This window comes from Leptodactylus fuscus, chromosome 7, assembly GCF_031893055.1.
Source record: "Leptodactylus fuscus isolate aLepFus1 chromosome 7, aLepFus1.hap2, whole genome shotgun sequence".
NCBI lineage: Eukaryota > Metazoa > Chordata > Amphibia > Anura > Leptodactylidae > Leptodactylus > Leptodactylus fuscus.
Genome location: NC_134271.1, coordinates 127,824,781 through 127,851,701, shown reverse-complemented (window position 1 = coordinate 127,851,701; position 26,921 = coordinate 127,824,781). Strand labels below are relative to the sequence as shown.

Genomic DNA, 26,921 nt, shown 5'->3' with positions numbered 1-26,921 from the left:
GATAGAGCCCCACATATGCGTGAATAGCCTTTAAAAAGGCTATTCAGGCACCGCTAAAGTTATATTAAACTACCCTCCAATTTTAAAATAATACCCTAAAAAAGAATGTGATCTACTTACGCATCGTGCACGCTGGGCGGGCATTCAGGGTGCGCCGTCTTCTTCATCCACGCCTCCTCTTCCAGCGATGTCTTCGGGTCCCGTCCTCCTCCAGCGCTCGCGAACTGACATTGATTAAAAAAAATGGCCTGGGCGCATGTGCAGTAGCATGCGGCTTCTACTACGGCTACTGCGCATGCGCCCAATCCTGTAACCTGCTGTACACCAGCTTCACAGGCTACCCGCACCCAAAATACAAAAGGTCACCAAATATTTGGTATTGGAAGTCAAGAAAGCCACCAAACCCTATCCTGAGACATTTTAAAATTCTACATTGCTGGGCTGCCTAAATGCCCCCCTGTGTGAAGCCTGCCTATAGTGACAATGACATGTGAGGGGCAGGATGTGGCAGGTATATACTTCATCCTTATCTCTGTACATTGCAGTGTAATGGCAGCCCTGACACGTTACAGGCATTGTGCGTGTACCAGGTATTGCAATCACACGTGCTACCCACAGATGGCGCTGTTACCAGGAGATCCCTGCTTCTTACAGCACCTATTATGCGTTCCATAGTCCAAGCGCTGTATCTGCGCATGCCCGGAAATGATGTCACGTAATTTTGAAAAACGGTTCCCGGGAAACAAACAGCATAGAGGTGAGGTAAACCGAATACCGGAGAGAAGAGCGGGTCTCGTCTGTCTGTCAGTTGTGGGTTGTTGTGACTATGAGGACGCCGTTGTGTATTACATCCTATAGCTCCCCAGCACCTTGTAATACTGCAGGGTGTGCTGGGAGCTGTAGTTCTACACACCCCTATGACAGGCTTTAGTAATGAGTGTTATGTGTGTTATCAGGTACGGCTGAGGATCTTGTAGTGATGGATAAATCTAAGCTGCCGGTCCTACGAGCATCACAGCCGACAGGTATGTATGATGTCACTTCTGTGACGTCACTCTTGAGTATCTGGGATTGATGTGAAGGGGGGGGGGGGGTGTTCTCCTGTATTGGATACAGAGGCCGTCACTGAATCCTATTGATGCTCCTTGTGTGTAGATATTATAAGCCTCTATGTATTCAGCGCATTATCAGCTTTCTAGCGGTATATAATACCGCCAATGTCAGAGGACATGAAAGAGCCTCTTTTAAAAATTAAAAAAAAAAAGAGAATTTTTTGTTTGAAACTGCATTCAGGTTCAGCAATGACATCGTAACACCTGTAAACACTGCACATGTCATTTCTTAAAAGGAACCAGTCAGGTGGTCTTTCACCCCTAAACTGGTCCCAGCCAGTGGTTCTTAGGGCTCAGTCACACGGGGCAAGAGGGGGCGGTTTTTGGCGCTGAATCCACGTCATAAACCGCCCCCTCACAATGGAAGTCTATGTAGACCGCTAGCTGCCCTTTCTTCGGACGGACTCCGCGGCCGTCCACCTCGCGGCAGCGCCCTCCGGACTAGGCCCATTCATTTGAGCCTACTGAAGCTGCGACTGTCGGAAGCCGCAACAGGCGCGTTTTGTCTCTATTGTGACGTGGCTTCCCGCATCACTCTCTGGACCAAAATCCACCAATCTGTTCCCCGTGTGAACAGGACCTTACATGAAGCTCGGAAAAAAATTCATAGTGGGGTGGAATTGGAGGAAAAACTACATCCGTGCCACTTTCTTTTGGATTTTGTTATTATGCATTCCCTGTGTGGCTACAATGACATTATATTCAAATTTTGTGGGTAGTTACGATAATGGTGATACCAAGTTTATATACAGTCCTATGAAAAAGTTTGGGCACCCCTATTAATCTTAATCATTTTTTTAGTTCTAAATATTTTGGTGTTTGCAGCAGCCATTTCAGTTTGATATATCTAATAACTGATGGACACAGTAATATTTCAGGATTGAAATGAGGTTTATTGTACTAACAGAAAATGTGCAATATGCATTAAACCAAAATTTGACCGCTGCAAAAGTATGGGCACCTCAACAGAAAAGTGACATTAATATTTAGTACATCCTCCTTTTGCACAGATAACAGCCTCTAGTCGCTTCCTGTAGCTTTTAATCAGTTCCTGGATCCTGGATAAAGGTATTTTGGACAAACAATTCAAGTTCAGTTAAGTTAGATGGTCGCCGAGCATGGACAGCCCGCTTCAAATCATCCCACAGATGTTCAATGATATTCAGGTCTGGTGACTGGGATGGCCATTCCAGAACATTGTAATTGTTCCTCTGCATGAATGCCTGAGGATTTGGAGCGGTGTTTTGGATCATTGTCTTGCTGAAATATCCATCCCCGGCGTAACTTCAACTTCGTCACTGATTCTTGAACATTATTCTCAAGAATCTGCTGATACTGAGTGGAATCCATGCGACCCTCAACTTTAACAAGATTCCCGATGCCGGCATTGGCCACACAGCCCCAAAGCATGATGGAACCTCCACCAAATTTTACAGTGGGTAGCATGTGTTTTTCTTGGAATGCTGTTTCTTTTTGGACGCCATGCATAACGCCTTTTTTTATAACCAAACAACTCAATTTTTGTTTCCAAAATGAAGCTGCCTTGTCCAAATGTGCTTTTTCATACCTCAGGCAACTCTATTTGTGGCGTACGTTCAGAAACGGCTTCTTTCTCATCAATCTCCCATACAGCTTCTATTTGTGCAAAGTGCGCTGTATAGTTGACCGATGCACAGTGACACCATCTGCAGCAAGATGATGCTGCAGCTCTTTGGAAGTGGTCTGTGGATTGTCCTTGACTGTTCTCACCATTCTTCTTCTCTGCCTTTCTGATATTTTTCTTGGCCTGCCACTTCTGGGCTTAACAAGAACTGTCCCTGTGGTCTTCCATTTCCTTACTATGTTCCTCACAGTGGAAACTGACAGGTTAAATCTCTGAGACAACGTTTTGTATCCTTCCCCTGAACAACTATGTTGAACAATCTTTGTTTTCAGATCATTTGAGAGCGGGCTGTCCATGCTCAGCGACCATCAAACTTAACTGAACTTGAATTGTTTTGTAGAAAGAAATGGTCCAAAATACCTTCATCCAGGATCCAGGAACTGATTAAAAGCTACAGGAAGCGACTAGAGGCTGTTATCTTTGCAAAAGGAGGATCTACTAAATATTAATGTCACTTTTCTGTTGAGGTGCCCATACTTTTGCACCGGTCAAATTTTGGTTTAATGCATATTGCGCATTTTCTGTTAGTACAATAAACCTCATTTCAATCCTGAAATATTACTGTGTCCATCAGTTATTAGATATATCAAACTGAAATGGCTGCTGCAAACACCAAAATATTTAGAACTAAAAATGATTAAGATTAATAGGGGTGCCCAAACTTTTTCATAGGACTGTAGTTTTTGTACACATTTTTTTTTTTTTAACTGACATATTTAGACCCCCTAGGGGTCTTGAACAATAATACTATACACTGCAATGCATTGCAAAACTCCTATCTGTCTATTACACGTGTCCTATAATAGAGCTAATATAAGGACAAGCCTGGGAGCCCTCAATGGCCCCCCGACTGTCATGATAATGGATCACTACATATACTGATGCAGGCTAGTGTCATCTGAAAGTGGCCTTTATCTCCGTTTCGACAAGGTGACTTATACTTTACTGACTTATTGCAGCTTGTGATATAGAAATGTGTAGGCTTGAATTCTATTAAGTGTTCCTATCTTTTTCTTAGACCTCACTTTACCCATTGCCAAGAAACTCTGTCCTCCGAAGCCTGTTGTTCCACTGTATAGTAAGGATCCCAACATAGCATTCACTGCTGCTCCTCCGAGTTGCATAGTGTTCAAGGCTGGAGGTAATGGGTAAGTCTGTATGATCTTACTACTAATTCCACGCATCACATAATACCTAATTTCCCCTGTAGTGGCTCCTCAGCAGGATTAGTCACTGGCTGTAGATTTCCTCAGAGCCTTTACTGTAGTTGTACAGATGAGGCAAAGTTATTTACTGCCTCATATGTTATCTGTTACCAGAAAGAAGCCTGTCATGCCCAAGAAAACAGGTCCTACTGTGCGTGGGTGAGTAGCTGACTCAGAAATCCAGCTCTAAATCACATAAACTTCTCTCTATCTTATATACCACAGAGCTCAGCTTCTCTCCCTCTATCATATATCCCTATATATCACAGAGCTCAGCTTCTCTCCTCTATCCTATAACCCTATATATCACAGAGCTCAGCTTCTCTCCTCTATCCTATAACCCTATATATCACAGAGCTCAGCTTCTCCCCTCTATCCTATAACCCTATATATCACAGAGCTCAGCTTCTCTCCTCTATCATATAACCTATATACCACAGAACTCAGCTTCTCTTCTCTATCATATAACCCTATATATCACAGAGCTCAGCTTCTCTCCTCTATCATATAACTCTATATATCACAGAGCTCAGCTTCTCTCCTCTATCATATAACCCTATATATCACAGAGCTCAGCTTCTCTCCTCCATCATATAACCTATATATCACAGAGCTCAGCTTCTCTCCTCTATCATATAACCCTATATATCACAGAGCTCAGCTTCTCTCCTCTATCATATAACCTATATATCACAGAGCTCAGCTTCTCTCCCTCCATCATATAACCCTATATATCACAGAGCTCAGCTTCTCTCCTCTATCATATAACGCTATATATCACAGAGCTCCGCTTCTCTCCTCTATCCTATAAACCTATATATCACAGAGCTCAGCTTCTCTCCATCTATCATATAAACCTATATATCACAGAGCTCAGCTTCTCTCCTCTATCATATAACCCTATATATCACAGAGCTCAGCTTCTCTCTTCTATCATATAACCCTATATATCACAGAGCTCAGCTTCTCTCCATCTATCATATCCTATTAATATTATAAATGTGAAAGTTTGTGTGTTTGGATGTTTGCATGTTCGGATGTTTGTTCCTCAATCACGGAAAAACCGCTCCACCGATTTGGCTGAAATTTTCCACAAACATAGTTAATACACCCGATTAAACAATAGGCTACTTTTCGTCACAATAGCACACATACGTTTGTGCCAGGACCCCCACAAAAAATCCAAACTCACACCACCATCTCTGCAATCTCACACACTTTGGACCATAGCAAGCCCCAAAATTCATATTGCCCTCTGCAGCCTCGCCCCTAACCCCACACAATCACATATACAGATACTTTACCACTTTACCCCTCACCTTAACGATACTCTAGGAGGCGCTCTTTAACGCTCCGGAGCAGCCATGTTTGCCGACCCCCACCGCTCTGACAATCCGTGACACCGCCCACCCATGTCAATACCCCTAGGAGGTCTAATAAATGCAAAAAAAAGTTTTAAAAAAATTAAAAAATATATAAAAAAAAATAAATAAAAAGGATTAAAAATTAAAATCACCCCCCTTTCCCTAGAACACATATAAAAGTAGTTAAAAACTGTGAAACACATACATGTTAGGTATCCTCACGTCCGAAATCGCCCGCTCTGCAAAGCTATACAAATATTTTTCCTGTTCGGTAAACGCCGTAGCGGGAAAAATGGTCAAAAGTGCCAAACTGCCATTTTTTCACTGTTTTGATTCTGATAAAAATTTGAATAAAAAGTGATCAAAGCAATAACATTTCCTGAAGCTGGTAGAACTACAAAGTACACCCGGTCCCGCAAAAAAAGACGCCCTATACGTCCCCGTACACGCATGTATAAAAAAGTTACGGATGTCGGAATGTGGCGACTTTTCAAAAAATAATTTTTTAACACAGTTTTGGATTTTTTTTTAAGGGGTCAAAATGTAAATAAAACCATATAAATTTGGTATCCTCGGAATCGTAACAAAACACAGAATACAGGGGACATGTCATTTTGGTTGCACAGTGAACGCCGTAAAACCAAAGCCCGTAAGAAAGTCGCAGAACTGCATGTTTTCTTCAAATCCACCCCATTCTGAATTTTTTCCCTGCTTCCCAGTACATTATATAGAATAAATAATGGTGGCATCATGAAGAAAAATTTGTCCCAGGAAAAATTAAGACCTCATATGGCTCTGGGAGCGGAGAAATAAAAAAGTTATGGGGTTTAGAAGGAGGGGAGTCAGAAACGAAAATCAAAAAATGCCATCGGGAGGAAAGGGTTAACTTCAAATTCTTATGTCCCAAAGACACTATGTAAAGTTTCTCAGAACACCGTATATATAGCAGCCCAAATACAAAATAACTTCAACACAAAAGCCTCACGTATTCTCTGAATTACAGCAACAACAAGATACAAAGTTACATGTCATATCCCATACCTTATACACACTACGAAAACCTTACCCGCGCCTGTATATACCCACTGCTACAATCACCGCAGACGAAGTCGCGGGTACCAGCTAGTAACCCTATATATCACAGAGCTCAGCTTCTCTCCTCTATCATATAACCCTATATATCACAGAGCTCAGCTTCTCTCCTCTATCATATAACCCTATATATCACAGAGCTCAGCTTCTCTCCTCTATCATATAACCCTATATATCACAGAGCTCAGCTTCTCTCCATCTATCATATAACCCTATATATCACAGAGCTCAGCTTCTCTCCTCTATCATATAACCTATATATCACAGAGCTCAGCTTCTCTCCTCTATCCTATAACCCTATATATCACAGAGCTCAGCTTCTCTCCTCCATCATATAACCCTATATATCACAGAGCTCAGCTTCTCTCCTCTATCATATAACCCTATATATCACAGAGCTCAGCTTCTCTCCATCTATCATATAACCCTATATATCACAGAGCTCAGCTTCTCTCCTCTATCATATAACCCTATATATCACAGAGCTCAGCTTCTCTCCTCTACCATATAACCCTATATATCACAGAGCTCAGCTTCTCTCCTCCATCATATAACCTTATATATCACAGAGCTCAGCTTCTTCCTCTATCATATAAACCTATATATCACAGAGCTCAGCTTCTCTCCCTCTATCATATAACCCTATATATCACAGAGCTCAGCTTCTCTCCTCTATCATATAACCCTATATATCCCAGAGCTCAGCGTCTCTCCTGTATCATATAAATCTATATATCACAGAGCTCAGCTTCTCTCCCTCTATCCTATAACCTATATATCACAGAGCTCAGCTTCTCTCCTCCATCATATAACCCTATATATCACAGAGCTCAGCTTCTCTCCATCTATCATATAACCCTATATATCACAGAGCTCAGCTTCTCTCTATCCTATAACCTATATATCACAGAGCTCAGCTTCTCTCCTCCATCATATAACCCTATATATCACAGAGCTCAGCTTCTCTCCTCTATCATATAACCCTATATATCACAGAGCTCAGCTTCTTCCTCTATCATATAAACCTATATATCACAGAGCTCAGCTTCTCTCCCTCTATCCTATAACCTATATATCACAGAGCTCAGCTTCTCTCCTCCATCATATAACCCTATATATCACAGAGCTCAGCTTCTCTCCTCCATCATATAACCCTATATATCACAGAGCTCAGCTTCTCTCCTCTATCCTATAACCTATATATCACAGAGCTCAGCTTCTCTCCTCCATCATATAACCCTATATATCACAGAGCTCAGCTTCTCTCCTCCATCATATAACCCTATATATCACAGAGCTCAGCTTCTCTCCTCTACCATATAACCCTATATATCACAGAGCTCAGCTTATCTCCTCTATCCTATAACCTATATATCACAGAGCTCAGCTTCTCTCCTCCATCATATAACCCTATATATCACAGAGCTCAGCTTCTCTCCTCCATCATATAACCCTATATATCACAGAGCTCAGCTTCTCTCCCTCTATCATATAACCCTATATATCACAGAGCTCAGCTTCTCTCCTCTATCATATAACCCTATATATCACAGAGCTCAGCTTCTCTCCTCCATCATATAACCCTATATATCACAGAGCTCAGCTTCTCTCCCTCTATCATATAACCCTATATATCACAGAGCTCAGCTTCTCTCCCTCTATCATATAACCCTATATATCACAGAGCTCAGCTTCTCTCCTCTATCATATAACCCTATATATCACAGAGCTCAGCTTCTCTCCTCTATCATAGCCAAAAAGAAAAGAAGACCTGCACCACACATTTTAATCTTTTACATTGATCTTGTGCTTCTCAGCAAATTGTACAATACAGAACATGAGGTTCATAGTATACCTATTTATCAAGGTGTATAAACCCACTAGCCACTTCATGGAGACCTCTTTATACTACTGAGTGTGCACTGACCCAGCTGCACAGCCACATCTCTTCCGGCAGGCTAAGCCCCAGGTTTTGGGCCACATAGCCCCATAGGCACCGCACCACAGAAATGGCAGACACCGCATGGCACCATGTGAACAGATCACAAAGTTCACCTTAGTAGATAGTCTCAGTCAATGGACTGGGTCAGTGGAAGGCTCCCTTAATTTAAAGAGGACCTTTCATGTCATTGGACACATGTGGTACCAAGGTAGGATTACCCAACTGGTGGTCCGTCCCCTGCCTCTGGCTGTTTTATTAAAACAGCGGCCAGGAGAAGCCTGCCCACTGCCCCTAAGCCCTGATACCTTGCAATGGCAGCAGTAGGGATTGGCAAACATCCCTGCTGCTTTCACATGTTGCACGGACAATGGACGATTAATGTGTGAGTTCTTCTTGTGTGTCTTATAGTCAGGCACATCTTTTTATCTAAAAAATACCATAATTACTGGATGTGTTCAGCCCGGACCTTTACTTAATGGCATACCCTGGTCAATGTAACCTTGCTCTATCATATAATCTTATATATATATATATATATATATATATATATATATATATATATATATATATATATATATACCAGAGCTCAGCTTTTCTCATTCTTATCTTATGGTAGAGATTCTACCATACCCTGCATCCAATAGGGCAGCACAAATCACCTGATGGGGTCACTTTAAGCTTTGGCATATGCATGTACTAGTGTAATGTGTTTTTTTTTAATTATTATTTCCTTTACGTAGCCCTGGTGCCAGATACAGAGTAGAATCTGACCTGAAGGACAAGAATCAGTTATTGGAGGCAGCAAATACCAGTCTCCATAACAATCTGCTCAGTGCACAGGTGAGTTTCTGTTACTATTGGTACATCCTTGTTGCTCCACCACCAACACTACACCTACATGGCACCTACAGCTTAGAGAAGATATAATAGACCTGTCACTTTGTCATGAACCTTCTGGCTACTAGCAGAAAGCTGGCTAGCAAAATTCATTTACCAGTCTACTGTAGTGTAGATTGTTCTACTGACATCTAGTGGACAGTAGTGAAAATTGCACTGTTCATAATTTATGTAATCCTAAAAAAAGACCGAGTCTAAAATATTCTTCACAAAAACTGAACTCTGTTGTCTCCATCCACTTACTGAGGCAGTAGTATATTATTAAATACTGAGTTTATCTTATTATCTTCTCTTCAACAGTCCCATAGACTTTCAATGAAACCGTCATCACTGCACCTCTACAATGGTCATGCTACTCTATAGGGGTACCTTAGTAATGTGTGGTTACAGTCTGATCTGGAGATGGCACACCTATGAGCATTGCTCGAGATCTGATACCGTCGTCTTCAGTTCATATTACCTAGTTTTTTTATTTTATTTTTCTTCTCTCATATATTGCATAAACTGTCTAATCTCCATTGAGTCCCACAATGAAAAATTTAAAAATATATAATAAAAAAATAAAAAAAATAAAAGTTCTAAATCCCTCCTTTCCCTAGAATATGTAGAAAATGACTGTGAAACACATACACATTAGGTATCCCTTTGTCTGAAAGTGCCCGGTTTACTAAATATAGGGGATCTGCAGTGCTCCTGTTCCATCAGGAAGGGGTTAATAGGAGCACTGCAGATCCCCTATATTCAGCCAGGCTGAATTCCAAGTGGGGGGGGGGACCCAGTCCTCAAGCTCAGGGAAGGGGCAGACAACCAAAACACCCCCTCCCCTTCCCCAGCATCTACTGCACCCAAAAACTCCGACCATTTTAATCTGTGAAATTTTCCAGTAGCTCCTGCATTGCCCCCCCTTGGCTTATACTCGAGTCAATAAGTTTTCCCAGTTTTTTGTGGTAAAATTAGGGGCCTCGGCTTATATTCGGGTCGGCTTATACTCGAGTATATACAATATGTTGATTTAACCTGCACAGGGAAGGCTATAAAATAAAATTTAAAAATTATGCCAAACATCTAGGCGGGCTTATCACATTCCCAAATCTAAATCTTCTACACTTACACTCTCTAAACTAACTTCTGTCTCCGCATGAGAAAGGCAGAAGTGTTCTACAGCGGTCGGTACAACCTTACTATACTATGTACTATATTGAAGGTGTTGTTTTTTTTTTGTTGTGACTACTGGGAACCCCAATGATCTTGAAAAATCAGACTTGCAAATTCAATGATTCATATGAACAGAGCGGTAGTGCGCATGTGTGTGGCCGCTGACTGATCCACTTCTATGGGATGCATTCATGACACCACTCCATATACACATAGCAACTGCAGGAGCGGGAAGCCTAGTACCAGTGACTGTCCCTGTCACAGTGCTCAATGCTATACAGCTATGGAAGCCACAATGAAGGAACTCTTCCCTCACAGTCACATGATCCTCCAAATGCCAGACACTGCTGGAGTTACTGAATCCTAGGGAACCCAGATCCGCTCTGCAGTAAGTGCAAGAAGGTTGTATTCCTCCTGTAACTTGGACTAATGGACTACAAGAAAAAAAAATGCAAAAATAATTTAAATAACCTGAATGAAAAAAAAAGTTATTGCCTGTAAAACCTTATGTACCCAAAAAGCTTAAAATATGGCCAGTGATAGACCAAGAAAAATGGCCCCGTCATGAAGTGGTCAGGATAAACTAAGGTTAAGGCGGGTTGCAGATGATCGTGTGCTAGCCACCAGCTGTGACTGAACGGCATACGGACATCATCAGTCAATGAATAGGAGCCGCAGAAGCACAGCTGCAAAACCGGACATGAATAGGAACTGTCCTGAGTTTTGCGGCCTAGACTGTCGTGGTCGAGTCAATAAGTTTTCCCAGTTTTTTGTGGTAAAATTAGGGGCCTCGGCTTATATTCGGGTCGGCTTACACTCGAGTATATACGGTATATAACCAGTAATGTTATATTTAGCTACTCATTGTTAGTACTCGGTTCTAAAAGGTTTCTATCTGATGTTTTATTTTGCAGAATAAAATTCAAGAGATGTCTGAGCAACAGGAATCATTGAAGGAAGAGTTGAAAGAACTACAGAGGCGTCTGGAAAAAAATATGATCATTCTAGAGAGCAGAAACATTGACCCAGGTGAATGCGGAAGAAGGGGGTGAATGTACAACAGCAGGTTGTGTGTCTATGGGAAATCACAGGAAATGAAAGTGTTATTCTAAAGACTTGTATGGCATTTTCTATGAATATCCTATATATCAATCACATATATCCTATCTGACTGCTTTATAGTCTGGAACATGGAAAGCTAGAACAGTAACCGGTGTGCAAGGTCTTAGTGCTGATGTGTCCTGCACACTTCTACTTGTAGGTGCCATAACTTCTCATTCATCTACTAAAATAATCTGACAATTTCTTTTAGTTTCAGGAGAGCATATTATTGCTGCTGCCGAGGAGACCAACAAAGTAAAAGAGGAGACCAGGGTGAGTAAGGAGTAGGGCTTTAAATAAAAGGATGGATCATCCATATCAGATCAGTGTCAGATTCATTGCCTGGGATCCCTGCTGGTCAACCGAATGGGGGGTTGCAGCACACCTGCTCCACTTCCTCTTCATAGTTTACCAGACACAACTACGTACATATAGTAATGGCTGTTCCCGGCACTAAAGCTTGCGGCAGCTGAAACTCATGTGAATGAATTCAGCTACACTGTAATACTGGACAGTACCACTACCAACAGTACACAGCTATGGGGTGCCAAGAGTCAGGACAGACCATCTATTTTGTACTCCTGGAAAGCCTTTACGTTTTTATACACATGGAGTGTAATAAGCCAGTCTTAAAGGGAGTCTATCATTGGATTAAGGCACTTCTCCCTAAGCCTTCAGAAAGGCTACTCCTGTCTTCCCTTTCTTTTTCTTTTCTTGTTACCCCTTTTTTTTTTTTTTTTTTTTTTAAATAAAACTCTTCTTTTTCTGATATGCAAATTCTGCACTCCGAGCATAGGACCGTCATTGGTAGCATTCCGCATCCTCCTGCTTTCAGAGACTCCCCCTTCTTTCAAGAAGATACGTGCGAGATTCAAATCCCGTGCAAGGGAAGTATGCTCCTGTAGTTCTAAGGAGTACTGAGTATTCCTTAGGACTACAGAAGCGTACTGCGCCTACATGGGATTTGTATCTCTGCTGAAGATATTTGCTGCTGGTGACGCAGTGAAGAGGGGGACGCGGTTTGAAAGAAGGGGGTGTCTGAAAGCAGGAGGAGGCGGAATGCTGCCGATGATGATGCTGTGCTCGGCATTACCCCTGTGCTGAGCACAGAATTTGTACTTCAGAAAATGAGTTTTATTCAAAAACTGCTTGGAAGAAAGGTAGGAGTAGAATAGACTTTGTGAAGGCTGTTCCAACATATGCTTAGTGAAAAATGCCTTAATCCAATGATAGACTCACTTTTAATAACTGGTTGTGTTGGCATGAGTGCTGCAAAATATTCAGGGGAGGTCCCCTATCTCTAGAGCTCCGCCTATTAAGCATCAGCATAGGGGATATTCTAATTTAGTGTAGCTGTGAGACCTTAGCACACTTACTACTTGCAGGTTTTACAATGGTGGCCAAAAACTGCATACCCCTTCGTAAGTTGTAGATTTCCAAATAAAGGATATTGATGATGATTTTGCCCCTTTATCCTTTAGACTTTTACAGAGAACCTCTTAACAGAACTCAAGACTTTTACTCTAGCAGCCAAAGACCAAAAGGAACTCATTCAGGTATGTACTAAGAGTCGATCCTCGGTCAGTTGTGAATATAATAGGTCGGTGCCACTCAGTCCGTTTTTGCGGTAGGTTACATATCAAAAGCAGAAAGCCCTTTTGGCTTTGGTTAAGAAAAAGAAAACTGCAAGAAAAATTGCCACAAAAAGACTTTCTTTGACAAAGGTGGAGACTGAGGGAGGCCCCTGGGTGGCCAGGATGGGAACATAGTGTTTGCCATCACACTATCAGCACTTTGGGGTAATAGAGAGAGAGAGAGACGTCTGTGAGGGGAATGAAAAGGTGGCCGAACGATATGAATTGATTCATATGATGAACTGGAATTTTTTTGTGGTATCTCTGCCCTTCATTGTAGCAGACAAGGTTCCCGGTGTGAGTCTGATCTGCACAATGGGACAGAATTACTGTTTTGTAGGTTGAGAAAATTCCCTTAACTGTATGTTCTGATATTACACAAGATCAGATCTTGATCCTGATGTTGGCTGATAGGAGCATGTAGGGTATTCGTTATGGGATTGAGTACCAAGATTGATTTGTGGTCTAATTAATTTAGGAGATTCTTTGAATTATATTGTTTTCTGTACCCTTCGGGGAAGATGTGGCAGCCTCGGGCAATTAACTAGCTAAACAAAGCTTTAGGTGTGTGCTAGGGGTGGGGCAATTTGCGTACCTGGCTTTATAACAGAGGTGTCGGTCTTTATGAGTACCGCAACCCACCATCGGGGTCCGAGGAACTGTGATTTTCACCGCAACTGTGCTATCTGGTTAGCTATAGCTGACGACAGGCAGCGATCTCCACGCCAAATTAGACCTGCATACTGGAGCAATTCCCAATGTAATTTTGTTCATAGCTATTTAAGCACATTTTGTACCACAGACGGGAGGGGAGAGGATAGTATTGATCTATGGCCGTCTGTGGTAGTGGAATAGTTTTAAGTGATATCATTGGTCATAGGCTAATGGCTGTATGTTTGTTACTGTGGCAGAGTAACCACCTAAGACCTGAGGCTATCGCTGTGTTTTTCATTATAATTACACCTGGGATCGCTCATGGCGTCATATCATCCATGGAGAGCAGTGCTCTGTTATATACTGTGACAAAAGCATTATTGTAAATTTCAGAACTAGGGTTTCACACCTAATGTAACAGCACATTCACTTGCTGTGGCTAGTAACATCTTCGTTTTACCCATAAAATTGTGTCACCAATGGCCGCGTCTGACCACCACTGCCTCTCCATCTATTCTGTTCTATCTATGTATGGTGTACCGTATGTATGGTGTACCGTATGTATGGTGTACCGTATGCATGGTGTACCGTATGCATGGTGTACCGTATGCATGGTGTACCGTATGCATGGTGTACCGTATGCATGGTGTACCGTATGCATGGTGTAAATTTACTGCATGAACCAACTTATTTCTTCTCAACAGACAGTGAAGGCAAAGTGGACTGAGGCCGAGGAAAGCCGCAAGAAGTTTCTCCAGGAGCAGGAGGCTTTTCAGAGTGACCTGGATCAGTTTCAGTTGTCCCTTGAAGACGCAGAGAAATGGCTGCATTTATGAAAACCCCAAAAATATAGAAGCCGTAACCAGTCACAAATGCATCTGAAGAGCCTAAAAATCAGCATGACAAGGAGTCTGTCTGCACAAACACAGCTGGATAGCTGACATGACCTGAAGTAACAATGTACCTGTGTCTATCATAGTCAAAAGTTGAATTCTGTCTCAGGTTGTATATAAATGAGTTTCATGTGTCCTATGAGTGTTGCCTCACTGGCTTCTTCACACGTCATTTGCTTTTCATCTAGCTGTATGGGTCTAATGTCCCCTTATATCATATTTCTTGTCTATGGCTCTTATGTGCCCATCAGAACTGCCTACAGCAGGGAGATCTACTACATATGCACCCGCTATAGAATACTGCTTGAAGGCATGGAGTGCTAGTGCTATGAAAGGCAACAGAAGTAGGTTTACTCTTGACTCTGTCACCCATCCATCAGTGTTAGTGGTTTCTAACAGTACATTTTGTGGAAAAATCCCCATTAAAGGGCTTCTTGGGGTTTAACTGTTGACCTAGCCTTTAGAATAGGTCATCATTAAAGGTCAATGAGGTCCGACATCCAAGACTCAGTGAGCAACATAATGTTCTTTGGTAATATGGGCTGTTTGTAGCTCAGTCCCATCCAAGAAAATGGGACTGAGATGCAATACCAAGCACAGCTTCTGTTAAAAGTGCAGTGCTTTGCTTGGTTTTGTGCGAAGAGGATGCAACGCTCTTCGAAACACTGCAGTCTGTTCAAGTAGCTGACCCTGGACAATGCAAAGGATTAGTCATCAGTTATTAGGCCTTAGGATAAGTCTTGTTCATGAGATAAGCCCTTTCTTTCCTTACCATCATTCCCCTTCAGAAACAGATACTAAATAGAGTCGCAGATGATGGAAGCAAGAAGGTTCCAATTCATTGTAAATGAATGCTTTTACATTGGTAGCTTTTATTGCCGTCTCCTAACTGGGTGTATATTTATTTCTGTATAAATGCTTATATGTAATTATTCTATAAATATATATGTGTATTTACATGAAATGTGCCCGCTGGTGACCCTTATGAGTCATGGATACTTGTATTTAATTGTTGTGTATATATATGTATTTCTGAATAAAATAAATCTTATGTTTCATTTCATGGGTGTATCTGTGTAATACCAAGAATGTGAGGCCTTCATGTTCTAGAGGCCAATGACTACCACTGTCATGAAGATGCTAAAGGGCTAACTAGAGTGGTAGAGTTCATTGGCACCTCTAAGGCTGTATAAATACACAAGTCCATCCTGTAAAGGTATCCTTTGGTCTCGATTCTGGAGCCCAAATAAATGCTTTGAAGTCATTTGATTTCTGATCAAATCTTTGGCAGGAGGCTTTATGTATTATATACTTACTTCAGGTACTGTGGCGCATCTGAGCACTTGCGTCTTGCTCACCGTGACAGGAATCTATACAATCCAAGGCAGAGGCATTCTGGTCTGCCACATATACCATAACGCACAATAGAAAACTGGTCTGCGTTATATCAAAAATCAACCCCAGATCTTGACTGGTATAGAGTTATGATTGTGTGCAAGACTAACTATATGATCTGAAGAATTTGTCATCCTCCTCCCTTTCAATTCAGAGGAACTTACCGTATTTTTCGGACTATAAGACGCACCCAGGTTTTAGAGGAGGAAAATAGGGAAAAAAAATTTTGAAGCAAAAAATGGTAAAATATTTAATATATGGGAGTTGTAGTTTTGCAACAGCTGCAAGGCCACATTGACAGGTGACCCTGCAGCTGTACGGGGGCGCATAGAGTGGTTTTTTTTGCGGGGCCAGAAGTACTTTTTAGTTATACCATTTTGGGGACTATCTATTGCTTAGATCACCTTGTATTGAAAAAAAACCCGGCGGTTTATGATATAGGATTTTCTACTGTTATATATATATTCTAGGGAAAGGAGGTGATTTAGAACTTTTATTTCATATTTTTATTATATATTTTTAAAGCTTTTTTTTTTTTTTTTTTTACTATTGTATTCCCCCCCCCCCCCCCCCGGGGCTTGAACCTGCGGTCACTTGATTGCAAGTCCCATAGACGGCAATACAACTGTATTGCCGTCTATGGGACATTCTGTCTATTAGTATTACGGCTGGTCATAGAGACCAGCCGCAATACTAATACAGCAGTGACAGGCCTGGGAGCCTCATTAGGCTCCCGGCTGTCACCCGAACAGGTCGGCTCCTGCGATATCGCCGCGCAGGAGCCGGCCTGCAACTTCACAGGTATGGGGCTGGTGGGGACCGGCCCCGGGGGAGAAGGGGCCGCCGATACTGACCCGGCATCCGCTGTACTAGAGAGGCGGATGCCGGCGAGGGATAGATGCCAGCACAGGTGCCGGGGCCTGAGACATCGCTGCACTCCTCTGCCCTGCATGAAGCCAGCGGCGGGGGGACGGAGGAGCGGAATAGCATCGCCCCTGCCGCTGCTGGCTTCATGCAGGGCGGAGGAGTGCAGCGATGTCTCAGGCCCCGGCGTCTATCCCTTCCCGGCATCCGCCTCTCTATTACAGCGGGTGCCAGGCGCCACATTCGGACTATAAGACGCACCCTTCTTTTCCCCTCAAATTTGGGGGAAAAAAGTGCATCTTATAGTCCAAAAAATACGGTAGCTCCTTCCCTTAAAGAGGATCTTGGGCACATGCGGATTTATATACCACTAGAAAGCCGGCAGTGCGCTGAATTCCTTTTATGTGTCCCGGGGCTGGAGATATCGGTGCTGTTATAATGTCGCCGATCTCTGCCCACTGTCAGAAGGGCGTTCCTGACAGTCTAGCTGGGCTGTAACGCCCTGCCTGACTGTACTAGTCTATATACTTGTACTGGGGGAGAGGGGGGGCTTTCCTCAGACCAGCTAGACTGTCAGGAACACCCTTCTAACAGTGGGCAGAGATTGCTAACACCACCAATTACTCTTGCCGACAGTGCATTGTCTGATTTCTAGCGGTATATAAAACCGCATGTAACTGAGGACATGAAAGTTCCTCTTTAAAAATCAGCCCCATAGTATTATCCTTCCTCCATCAGACTGCCAGATACATAAGTGACTCCTGACGCCACAGAACACATTTCCACTGCTTCACAGTCCAGTGGTTTAATATATACCACTTCGTCTGATGCTTAACACTACTGTGCTTGTTGATGTAAGGCCTGTAGGCATCTGCTTGGCCATGGTCACCCATGCCTTGAGGCTCCCAATACACAGCATTTGTGCCCATGTTAATATCTGAGGAAACTTGGAACTTTGCAATTTCCGGGAGAGATTCATGAACCATTTACTCCACTTCTCCACACCTCAGGATTGCAGCATTTTGGATGCTACTTGTGACACGTGTTGTTTTTACCCCAACCTTGCAACTTTCCAAAAAGGAAGTGTGGCGAAAAGCGTTCTATGGGCCATGTCATTGGCCCCAACATCAAAATTTGCAGCAGCTTTCTGGATTAAATGATGGTCGAAAAATAAAAAACTGGCATCACACTCAGGTGCACGGTCCATCAGTAGATGTGGCTGATGTATGAGACTGCCCGCATTGGTCATCAAGACTGGAGTACAATATGGATGTCTTTATAAACTCCCCCATTGAGTCGGCAGAGTGTGACATTTGCACCATTCTCCTTACCACTTGGCATCCCTTACATGTACAAGGCATGATAAATTTCCCCTACAAACGATATATGTGAAGTCATATATGGTAGCGTCTTGCACCTTTCCCTACCTGCTATGGACTGCTAGAAGGTATCGTCTTGATCCTTCCTCTACCGGCCATAGGTAGCATCTTGCACCTTCCCCTGCTGCCATGAAGTGCCAGAAGGATAAACCTTGTCCCTTCACAATCAAATAAAAATATCTGCCAAGATTATAAATTCTTTCCATATAGATCTTTCTGTACAAATTATCACAATGACCCAGTATAATTGACGGAAGCGCTAGATATCTCTCATAAGGAACACCATGTATAATAGTTCATGTCAAGAGGCTGGTTAATCTATATTAATAAAATGTAAATGTAAAGCCATAATAACTTGGGGAACATATCTGTCATTGAAATCAGGCTGCACAGAGGATTTTTCCATTGCTGATTTTGGTATAAAAATGGCAAAAATCTGACGGGCACCCAGTGGATCCCATTATAATACCATATGTATAAAGAGAAAAATTTGGACGGCACTGCTATATAAAATACATCCTCCTTTGTGATCCGGGTTGCTTATCTTTCAATCCGTTATTCCCCTTTACCGATAATATCTATCGGTTGAATGCCGCAAAAAGTGGTGCTCTACACCCCTATTACAAAGCATAAGATACTTAAAAAAATTAGAGAGAAATTGGTGTGGGCACTCACCGGTCCAAAGTCGGCAGATGACACTTCTTTGATAAAAACAAAGTCCTTTATTTGATACAAAATAAAAATATTGCATTTTTTGGCTTGAGAAAGCGTCGGTACAGACGCGAAACGGCTGTTGCCATCCTTTTGCCAATAATGTTTTTCTCCCTCCCTGTAATATTATTTTTATTTTGTATCAAATAAAGGACTTTGTTTTTATCAAAGAAGTGTCATCTGCCGACTTTGGACCGGTGAGTGCCCACCCCAATTTCTCTCTATTTTTTTGAAGGATCCCATTATAATCTATGGGATCTGCTGGTAACCACTGGGGCTCTTGGACAACTGAGAGCCTGTCCGCTAAAAGAAGTTACCCGCGGACCCCATAGACTATAATGAGATATGCTAGGTCTCTGCCAATTATATACTGAACCTTGCTTAAAGGGGTATTCCCATGTCGCATACTCGCTAGTCTTCGCTGCAGTAAATTCTTCTGTCTTCCAGCTTTGTTGCGTCATTGGTGGGCGGGGTTACATATGCAAAGCCAGCGGCGAGAAGTCGTCGCTTCTATGCCGCTAGCCCTGCGTGTGCGCTGCCGATGCACTAGGCATCGGACGTACAGCCTTCACAGTGTAATACAGACCCGGCATCCGCTGTAATAGAGAGGCGCATGCCGGGGAGTGTAGACGCCGGCACAGGTGAAGCCAGCAGCGGCAGGACCGATGCTGCTATTCTGCTCCTCGGCCCCCCCCCCCTTCCCTCCAGAATAGCAGCATCGCTCCTGCTGCTGGCTTCACCTGTGCCGGTGTCTACACTCCCCGGCATCCACCTGTCTATTACAGCGGATGCTGTGTCTGTATTAGTGGCCCCTCCCCACCCCCTCCAGGCTCGCTCCCGTGCACTTAGCCCCTCCCCCCTCAGAGCAGCAGATACATCACTTGACTTATGACCAGATAAGTCAAGGGATGTGTAAAAAAAAATTTGAATAAAGTAAGATAGTGGAGAAACAAAGCAGCTTTACTGAAGCAATGTATTTAGGAAAAGTCTTACATTCACATTAACAAACAGTATAGATAGGATCCTTGTGATGGGACAACCCCTTTAAGTGGAATGATGATGAACAGTTTATGTTTAGAGATGAGTGAACACGATTCGAAACAGCCATTTCAAATAGCACACTCCCATAGAAATGAATGGAAGCGACCAGCACGCAGACTTTGCCGGCCGCTTAACCCCCCGCGTGCCAGTTACGTCTTTCATTTCTATGGGAGCGTGCTATTCGAAATGGCTGTTTCGAATAGTGTTCGCTCATCTCTATTTATGTTCTGAAATACATATGTAAAAATGCCATGTAAAGATATCCTTAATGGAGTAATAGGCCTTATTCACATGTGTTTTCTAAATCACATTGATCTCACTAAGGCTATTCACATATGCAATTTTTTTTTGATGATCTGTTTTCAGTTCATATCCTAATTTTGTCTATTTTTACAAATCTGTTAGTAACTCAAGTCATTGAAAGATCCATGAAAAACGGTGCACCATGTGTGCAGATAGCCTTGAGCCCTGTTCTGATTAAAGGGACCCATGAAGAATCCTTGCTCCTTGGTTTTAAAGCTGACCGCTGGCAAGCCGTTCCCTGTCCAATTTCCCCAGGGTTTAGGACTGAAACCTCGGGGTGGACAGCAGTGGTAGTGTGAATGCCCCCTTAGGCTAAGGCCCCATGTTTCGGAAACGCAGCTTTTTTGTTGCGGTTTTTTTGAGCCAAAGCCAAGAATGGCTACATAAGGAATGGGATATATATAGGAAGTTCTTATACTTCTCCCTTCTGCTCAATCCACTCCTGGCTTTGGCTCAAAAAACCGCAACAAAATCTGCAACAAAAAAAGCTGCATTTTTGCAACGTGGGGCCTCAGCTTTACCAACGGAGACAGTGATTCCCAAGGGGGATTTGATTCTGGTGAGCCTATGCTGATAGACCGGGTTCTGAGGACAGACTCCCTTCAAGGCCACATAAATACCAGCATGGAGGTTGGTGCAGGATAGTAGTAATCACCAATGGCAACCAGATTCCAACTCACATTGTACAGAAACGAGTTTTAATATGACAGCAGTAACCAGATTGGTGGACACGGGGAACCTTGCAGTTCTTCAGTGTGACTAGTACCGTTGCCTATAGCAAACCGTCTGCAGCTGCTTCTCCCCTCCCTCCCGCTGTAGTCGCCCTCACAAGGAGAAGTCGCGTCCTCTGCTGTCAGGAGTAGGCGTGGTCTGGTGACGTCAGCCGGAGGGTCAGCACAGGTCCGCAGCTCTGATTGGTGGAGACTTCACCACCTCCTTCTCCATACGCTCCAGAGACCCCAACCTCATCCCGTCAGTTCCTGACTACCATGGCTGTGTTCCTCCGTAGACTTGTCAGCGACTGCCGGCGGGGATGGCCGGTGCTGGCCCAGGGCAGCCGCTGGTGTTCCAGTGGAGGAGTGCCAGTGGACGACATCGTGAACGGGCTCAATGACGAGCAGAGACAGGTGGGGGGCGCTGTATACAAGTACATAGACTCTCCTATGTCATGTGCCTCAGTTATTCTCTCCTGCAGCTGCTGAACTGCAAAGCAACTTTTGGGAGCAGCTTTGTCAAAACCAGAGCACAGGGTGGGGCTACCTATAGCAACCAATCAAATTCCACCTCCCATTCAGAGCGGTTGACTGTAAACTACAACTTGATTGGTGTGTAGAGCTTCTGTTACCAAGAGCAGCCTATCAAACGTCAGCTCACTTTTCATACTGGCCCTTTGAATAATGTAAACTGCAACCTGATTGGTGTAGACAGCCTGTGTCACAGGCAGCAACCAATCATTTCAGAGCTCCCGTTGGAAAATGTAAACTGCTACATGGTTGGTGGTTAGAATCTATAAGAGTCCACCTCATGAAAGCTGTAATCTGATTGGTGGATAGAGCCTGCACTTTCACCTAGAGCAGTGTCATACACGAATGGCTATAGGTGTAATGGTTAACTGACTGGTGTCCTGCAGCTCCTCACACACACTGATAGCAAAGACCTGGATATTTGTCTCTAGCCTTGCCTTGATGCTCTTGTTTCCCTCAGCTATTTCCCCCCAAATTGTGCCCGTCATAACTACCTGAGTGGCGCTGTCATGAACCACTAAGAAGTCGGTGCCAGCACACTAACTAGTGCTAGTAATGGGTTAATAATGACACCTAAATCCTTTTAGCAGTGCTTTGAGTTATTCCTAGCTTTCTCTGTGAGTTCCTGGCATCTTCTGCATTTGTTTACATGCTTCCCTAGCCTACAACTCCCACAATTCCTCTATAACACCCCCTCCCTGTTTCCCTAGCTAGCCCGTAGACTACTAGCTCTATCTACCTACTTAACTCAGCCCCAATCCCTCCCCCCTTCCTTCTCCAAATCATACTTACCTGTATTCTGTGTCCTGGAGATCATTTTCTTCGGTCCTGGCAGCATTTTCTTCTGTGGACTTCTTGCGCATGTGTGGTACGTGCTCTTTGCTTTTACAATAAAGCTCTATTGCAACACACGCAACCAGGTTCAGTGAGGGACTGAGCTCTCCTTTATCTGTGCAAGTGCTCATTGCCTTCAGCGCCAGCTAAAAAGTGGGAATAAGTAATAGAATCGAAGTCTATGGCGCAGACCTAATGTGGTTATCGTCATATGTTATGAAACTCTTCACACAGTATTATATGTAGCTGGTTATATTTCATGTATTAGTGCATGTTATCACACATTATCTGGTGACTGAAGATCAGTCCACTCCTTATTGATTGCTATGTCCTTGTAGTCGGTCGCCTTGACCATTCCCCGTTAGACACATATTTTCCGTGCTCTTCTGCCCTTATAGACTGTGATAACAAACTTGTCATTGCCGGGACCAAGAACTTTAGGGTTGGGCTAAACCCAACCATGCGTTTCGAATGTCTACCAAGTCGTCCTTGACAGCAGATGTCAAGGGAGAGAAGGATCATTTGTCATTTGAATAGTACAGATGAATATAAGAGACTTTGTATTATATCTTATTAAGGAGATCGCTTTCCTTCTCCACTTATTGAGTTGTTCTCCTGCTCCTCATCTTCAATCTGACTGCTTGTTTGCCTATTATCCTTCTCTGTATTCAGCCTCATACCTAGAAGTCTATGGAGAAGGAAGAGGCCGACCAGCCTCAATAGCTATGTAGCAAATCTTCCAGCTGTATTGCAGTCTATGGGACAGGCACGTTTAAGCTCCCCAGAGAGGCTAATAAAATGGTTTAAAAAAAATACTAAAAATTAACCGGTTAAGGACCAGGCCCAGAAGTACATTAAGGACCGGGCCTCTTTTTTCAAAACTGACATGTGTCACTTTAAATGGCAATAACTTTGAGACGCTTTAACTTACACAAGTGATTTTGAAATTGTTTTTTCGTAACACATTATACTTCATGTTAGTGGTAAACACTAATCAATATTTTTGTATTTATTTATAAAAAAACTAGCAAATTTGATGGAAATTTGGAAAAAATTGCAATTTTCAAAATGTGAAGTTCTCTGCTTTTCAGGCAGATAGTCATACCATCCAAATACATGAATAAATATTATCTCCCATATCTCTGCTTTATATCGGCATCATCTTTTGATCGTCTTTTAATTCATTTTGGATGTTACAAGGCTTACAAGTGTAACAGCAATTTTCCAGATTTACAAGAAAATTCCTCAAACTAATTTTTTAGGGACCACTTCAGTTCTGAAAGGAATTATAAAGGCCTATATAATAGAAACCCCCATAAATCACCCCATTTTCAAAACTACACCCCTCAAATTATTCAAAACAGCATTTGGGATGTTTGTTAACCCTTTAAGCATTTCATAAGAATAAAAATAATATGGAGGTCAAATTTAGACATTTCATTTTTTTTCACTAATACATTCATTTAGACCTAAAATTAACACATTCACAAAGGGTTAAAGGAGAAAATGCATCTCACATTTTGTTATGCAATTTCTCCCGTGCACAGAAATACCCCACATGTGGGTGTAAACTGATTTTTGGGCACACGGCAGTGCACGAAAGGGAAGGAGTGACACTGGGTGTTTGAACAGCATATTTTGCTGGAATAATTTTCAGGCACCATGTCACATTTGCAGAGCCCTTAGCGTACCAAAACAATGGAAATCCCCCAAAAGTGACCCCATTTTAGAATCTACACCCCTCACGGAATTCATCAAGGGGTATAGTGAGCATTTAGACCGTACAGTTGTTTCACAGATTTTACTAACATTGGAATGTGTAAAAGAAAAATTACTAAAATGTCACTTTATCCCCAAAGTTTTCATTTTCACAAGGGGTTAAAGGAGTAAAAGCCCCCCAAAGTTTGTTAAACAATTTATCCTGAACACGGCAATACCCCATATGTGGCCATATTCTGCTGTATGGGAACATGGCGGGGCTCAGAATGGAAGGAGCGCTATTTTGCTTTTGGATGGCAGATTTTGCTGGAATAATTTTTAGGTGCCATGTCGCATTTGCAGAGTCCCTACAGTACCAATACAGTGGAAACCCCCTAAAAGTGACCCCATTTTGGAAACTACACCCCCCACAGAACATATTAAAGGGTAGAGTGAGCATTTTGACCCTACAGCTGTTTCACAGATTTTATTAACATTGGGACATGAAAATGAAAATTTACTTTTTTTCCAACAAACTGTCAATTTAGCCCCAAATTTTTCATTTTCACAAGAGGATAAAGGAAAAAAAGCTCCCTAAAGTTCGTTACACAATTTCTCCTGAACACAGAAATGCCCCATATGTGGTAATAATCTACTGTATGGGAACATGGCGGGGCTCAGAATGGAAAGAGCGCTATTTGGCTTTTGAAGGGCAGATTCTGCTGGAATATTTTTCAGGTGCCATGTCGCATTTGCAGAGCCCCTAGTGTACCAATAAAGTGGAAACCCCCTAAAAGTGACCCCATTTTGGAAACTACACCCCTCATAGAATTTATCTAGGGGTTTGGTGAGCATTTTGGCCTCACAGCTGATTCACAGATTTTATTAACAATGGGACGTAAAAATTAAAAATTACTTTTTTTTCCAATTAATCGTCCATTTAGCGCCATATTTTTAATTTTGCAAGTAGCTGAAGAATTAAAAGCCCCCCAGAGTTTGTTACACAATTTCTTCTTAACACGGCAATACCCCATATGTGGCCATAATCTGCTGTATGGGTATACGGTGGGGCTCAGAATGGAAAGAGCGTTATTTGGCTTTTAGAAAGCAGATGTGGCTGGAATAGTTCTCAGGTGCCATGTCGCATTTGCTGAGCCCCTAAAGTATCAATACAATGGAAACCCCCCATTGTGACCCCATTTTAGAAACTACACAGGTGACAGTAAATTGGAATTCACCAAGAAGTGACCCCATTTTGTAGGGACAATTTTAGGGCCTCTGCAAATGTGATGTGGTGTCCAAAATCAAAGAATATAAATCTGCACTCCAAAAGCACATATTGCTCCTTCACATCTGCGCCCTGCTGGGTACCCAAATAGCGGTGTATGCCCACATGTATGACACTGGTGTACCCCGGATAACGGACTTAATGCCATATGTGGGTATAAATGGCTGTTTGGGCACAGCCGGGCACAGAAGGGAAGGAGCGCTATTTTGGTTTTTGGAGCACAGTTTGGTTTTAGGACACCATGCCACTTTTGCAAAGCCCCTGAATTACCAATAAAGTGGAATCCGCAGACATGTCACCCCATTTTGGACACTAGCCCACTCATGGGATTTATCAAGTGGTGTAGCGAGCATTTTTAACCCCTGAGTGTTGCATTTATTTAGTTTCCAGAAATGAAATCACAGCTGATAATGAGAAGTTAAAAATGAAAAATTTCCAGAGATTCGCCATTTTAGTGCCCGATATGTTGTGCCCAACTTATGTCAGCAGAGACACTCCAAAAACTGGTAAGCGGGTATCCCGGGCACAACAGCTTTTAGAGCGTTCATCTCTGATACAAGGTGGGCACAACATATTACGCACTGAAATGACGTATTCCTGGAAAAATGGTCATTTTCACCTTTCACAATCAGCTTCGTATTCATTTATGGATAATAAGTTATAGCAACACTTGGGGGTTAAAAATGCTCTCTGTACCCCTGGAGAAATCCTTCAGGGGTGTAGTTTCCAAAATAAGGTCTCATATCAGGGGATTCCACTTTACTGGCGTTTCAGATCTACAAAAGTGTCATGGCATCCAAAAACCAAACCGTCTGTGCTCCAAAAACCCAATAACCCTTCTTCCCTTTTGCGTCCAGCTGTGCCCTAATATCAGTTTATACTCACATATGACATTACGTCCGATATAACGGGTACACCAGTGTCATACATGTGTCATAAACTGCAGTTTGGGCGCACAACAGGGCGCAGAAGCGAAGGAGCACGATGCGGCTTTTGGAGTACAGATTTTGATGTTTGGTATCTGGATGCCATGTCATGTTTGTAGAGCCTGTAAGGTACCAGAAAAGTGGATTCCCCAAAGGAGTGACCCCATTTTGAAAACTGCACCCCTCAAAGAATTTATCAGGGGGTGTAGTGAGTATTAGTATCCCGGACGTGACTGCACAGCGGATGGCGAAGAGGGAATGTATAAGCTGTGCGGAGGACATTGCAGACACCAAATTCCCTACTATGTCCCAGTAGCTCCTATGATTGGGGGAGTCACTCTGGGGGTCACTTTGGGGGTCACTTCTGGTGTTTTTTCGCTCATAAACTGTAAATCTGAGGTGTCCCCTGATATTCGCTCGCACAGCTTATATATTCCCTATCTGCCGCAGCCAGTTGTGTTCTAATAATTTGGCGATTTTTGGGGGGTTTTGCCTTGACATTGCTAGATGCTATATTTTCTTTATT

The 26,921-nt window shown here is 42.8% G+C and overlaps 3 protein-coding genes across 3 annotated transcripts in view; 2 read left to right on the top strand and 1 right to left on the bottom strand.

Moving 5' to 3' along the window:
- Window positions 1-26,921, bottom strand: part of INAFM2 (InaF motif containing 2) — a 184,561-nt gene that overhangs the window by 125,216 nt on the left and 32,424 nt on the right. The gene's annotated exons all lie outside the window — the stretch shown is intronic.
- Window positions 709-14,661, top strand: KNSTRN (kinetochore localized astrin (SPAG5) binding protein). Its single transcript, XM_075283436.1, has 9 exons — window positions 709-757; window positions 957-1,025; window positions 3,794-3,923; window positions 4,095-4,139; window positions 9,119-9,218; window positions 11,345-11,459; window positions 11,743-11,804; window positions 13,013-13,087; window positions 14,524-14,661. The coding sequence occupies exons 1-9, from the start codon at window positions 709-711 to the stop codon at window positions 14,653-14,655; spliced, it is 777 nt and encodes a 258-aa protein (XP_075139537.1). The 3' UTR covers window positions 14,656-14,661.
- Window positions 21,344-26,921, top strand: part of IVD (isovaleryl-CoA dehydrogenase) — a 29,087-nt gene continuing 23,509 nt past the window's right edge. Inside the window, exon 1 of the mRNA XM_075283026.1 lies at window positions 21,344-21,532. Coding sequence (XP_075139127.1) covers window positions 21,395-21,532 — 138 coding nt within the window. The 5' untranslated portion in view covers window positions 21,344-21,394. The remainder of the gene's footprint in view (window positions 21,533-26,921) is intronic.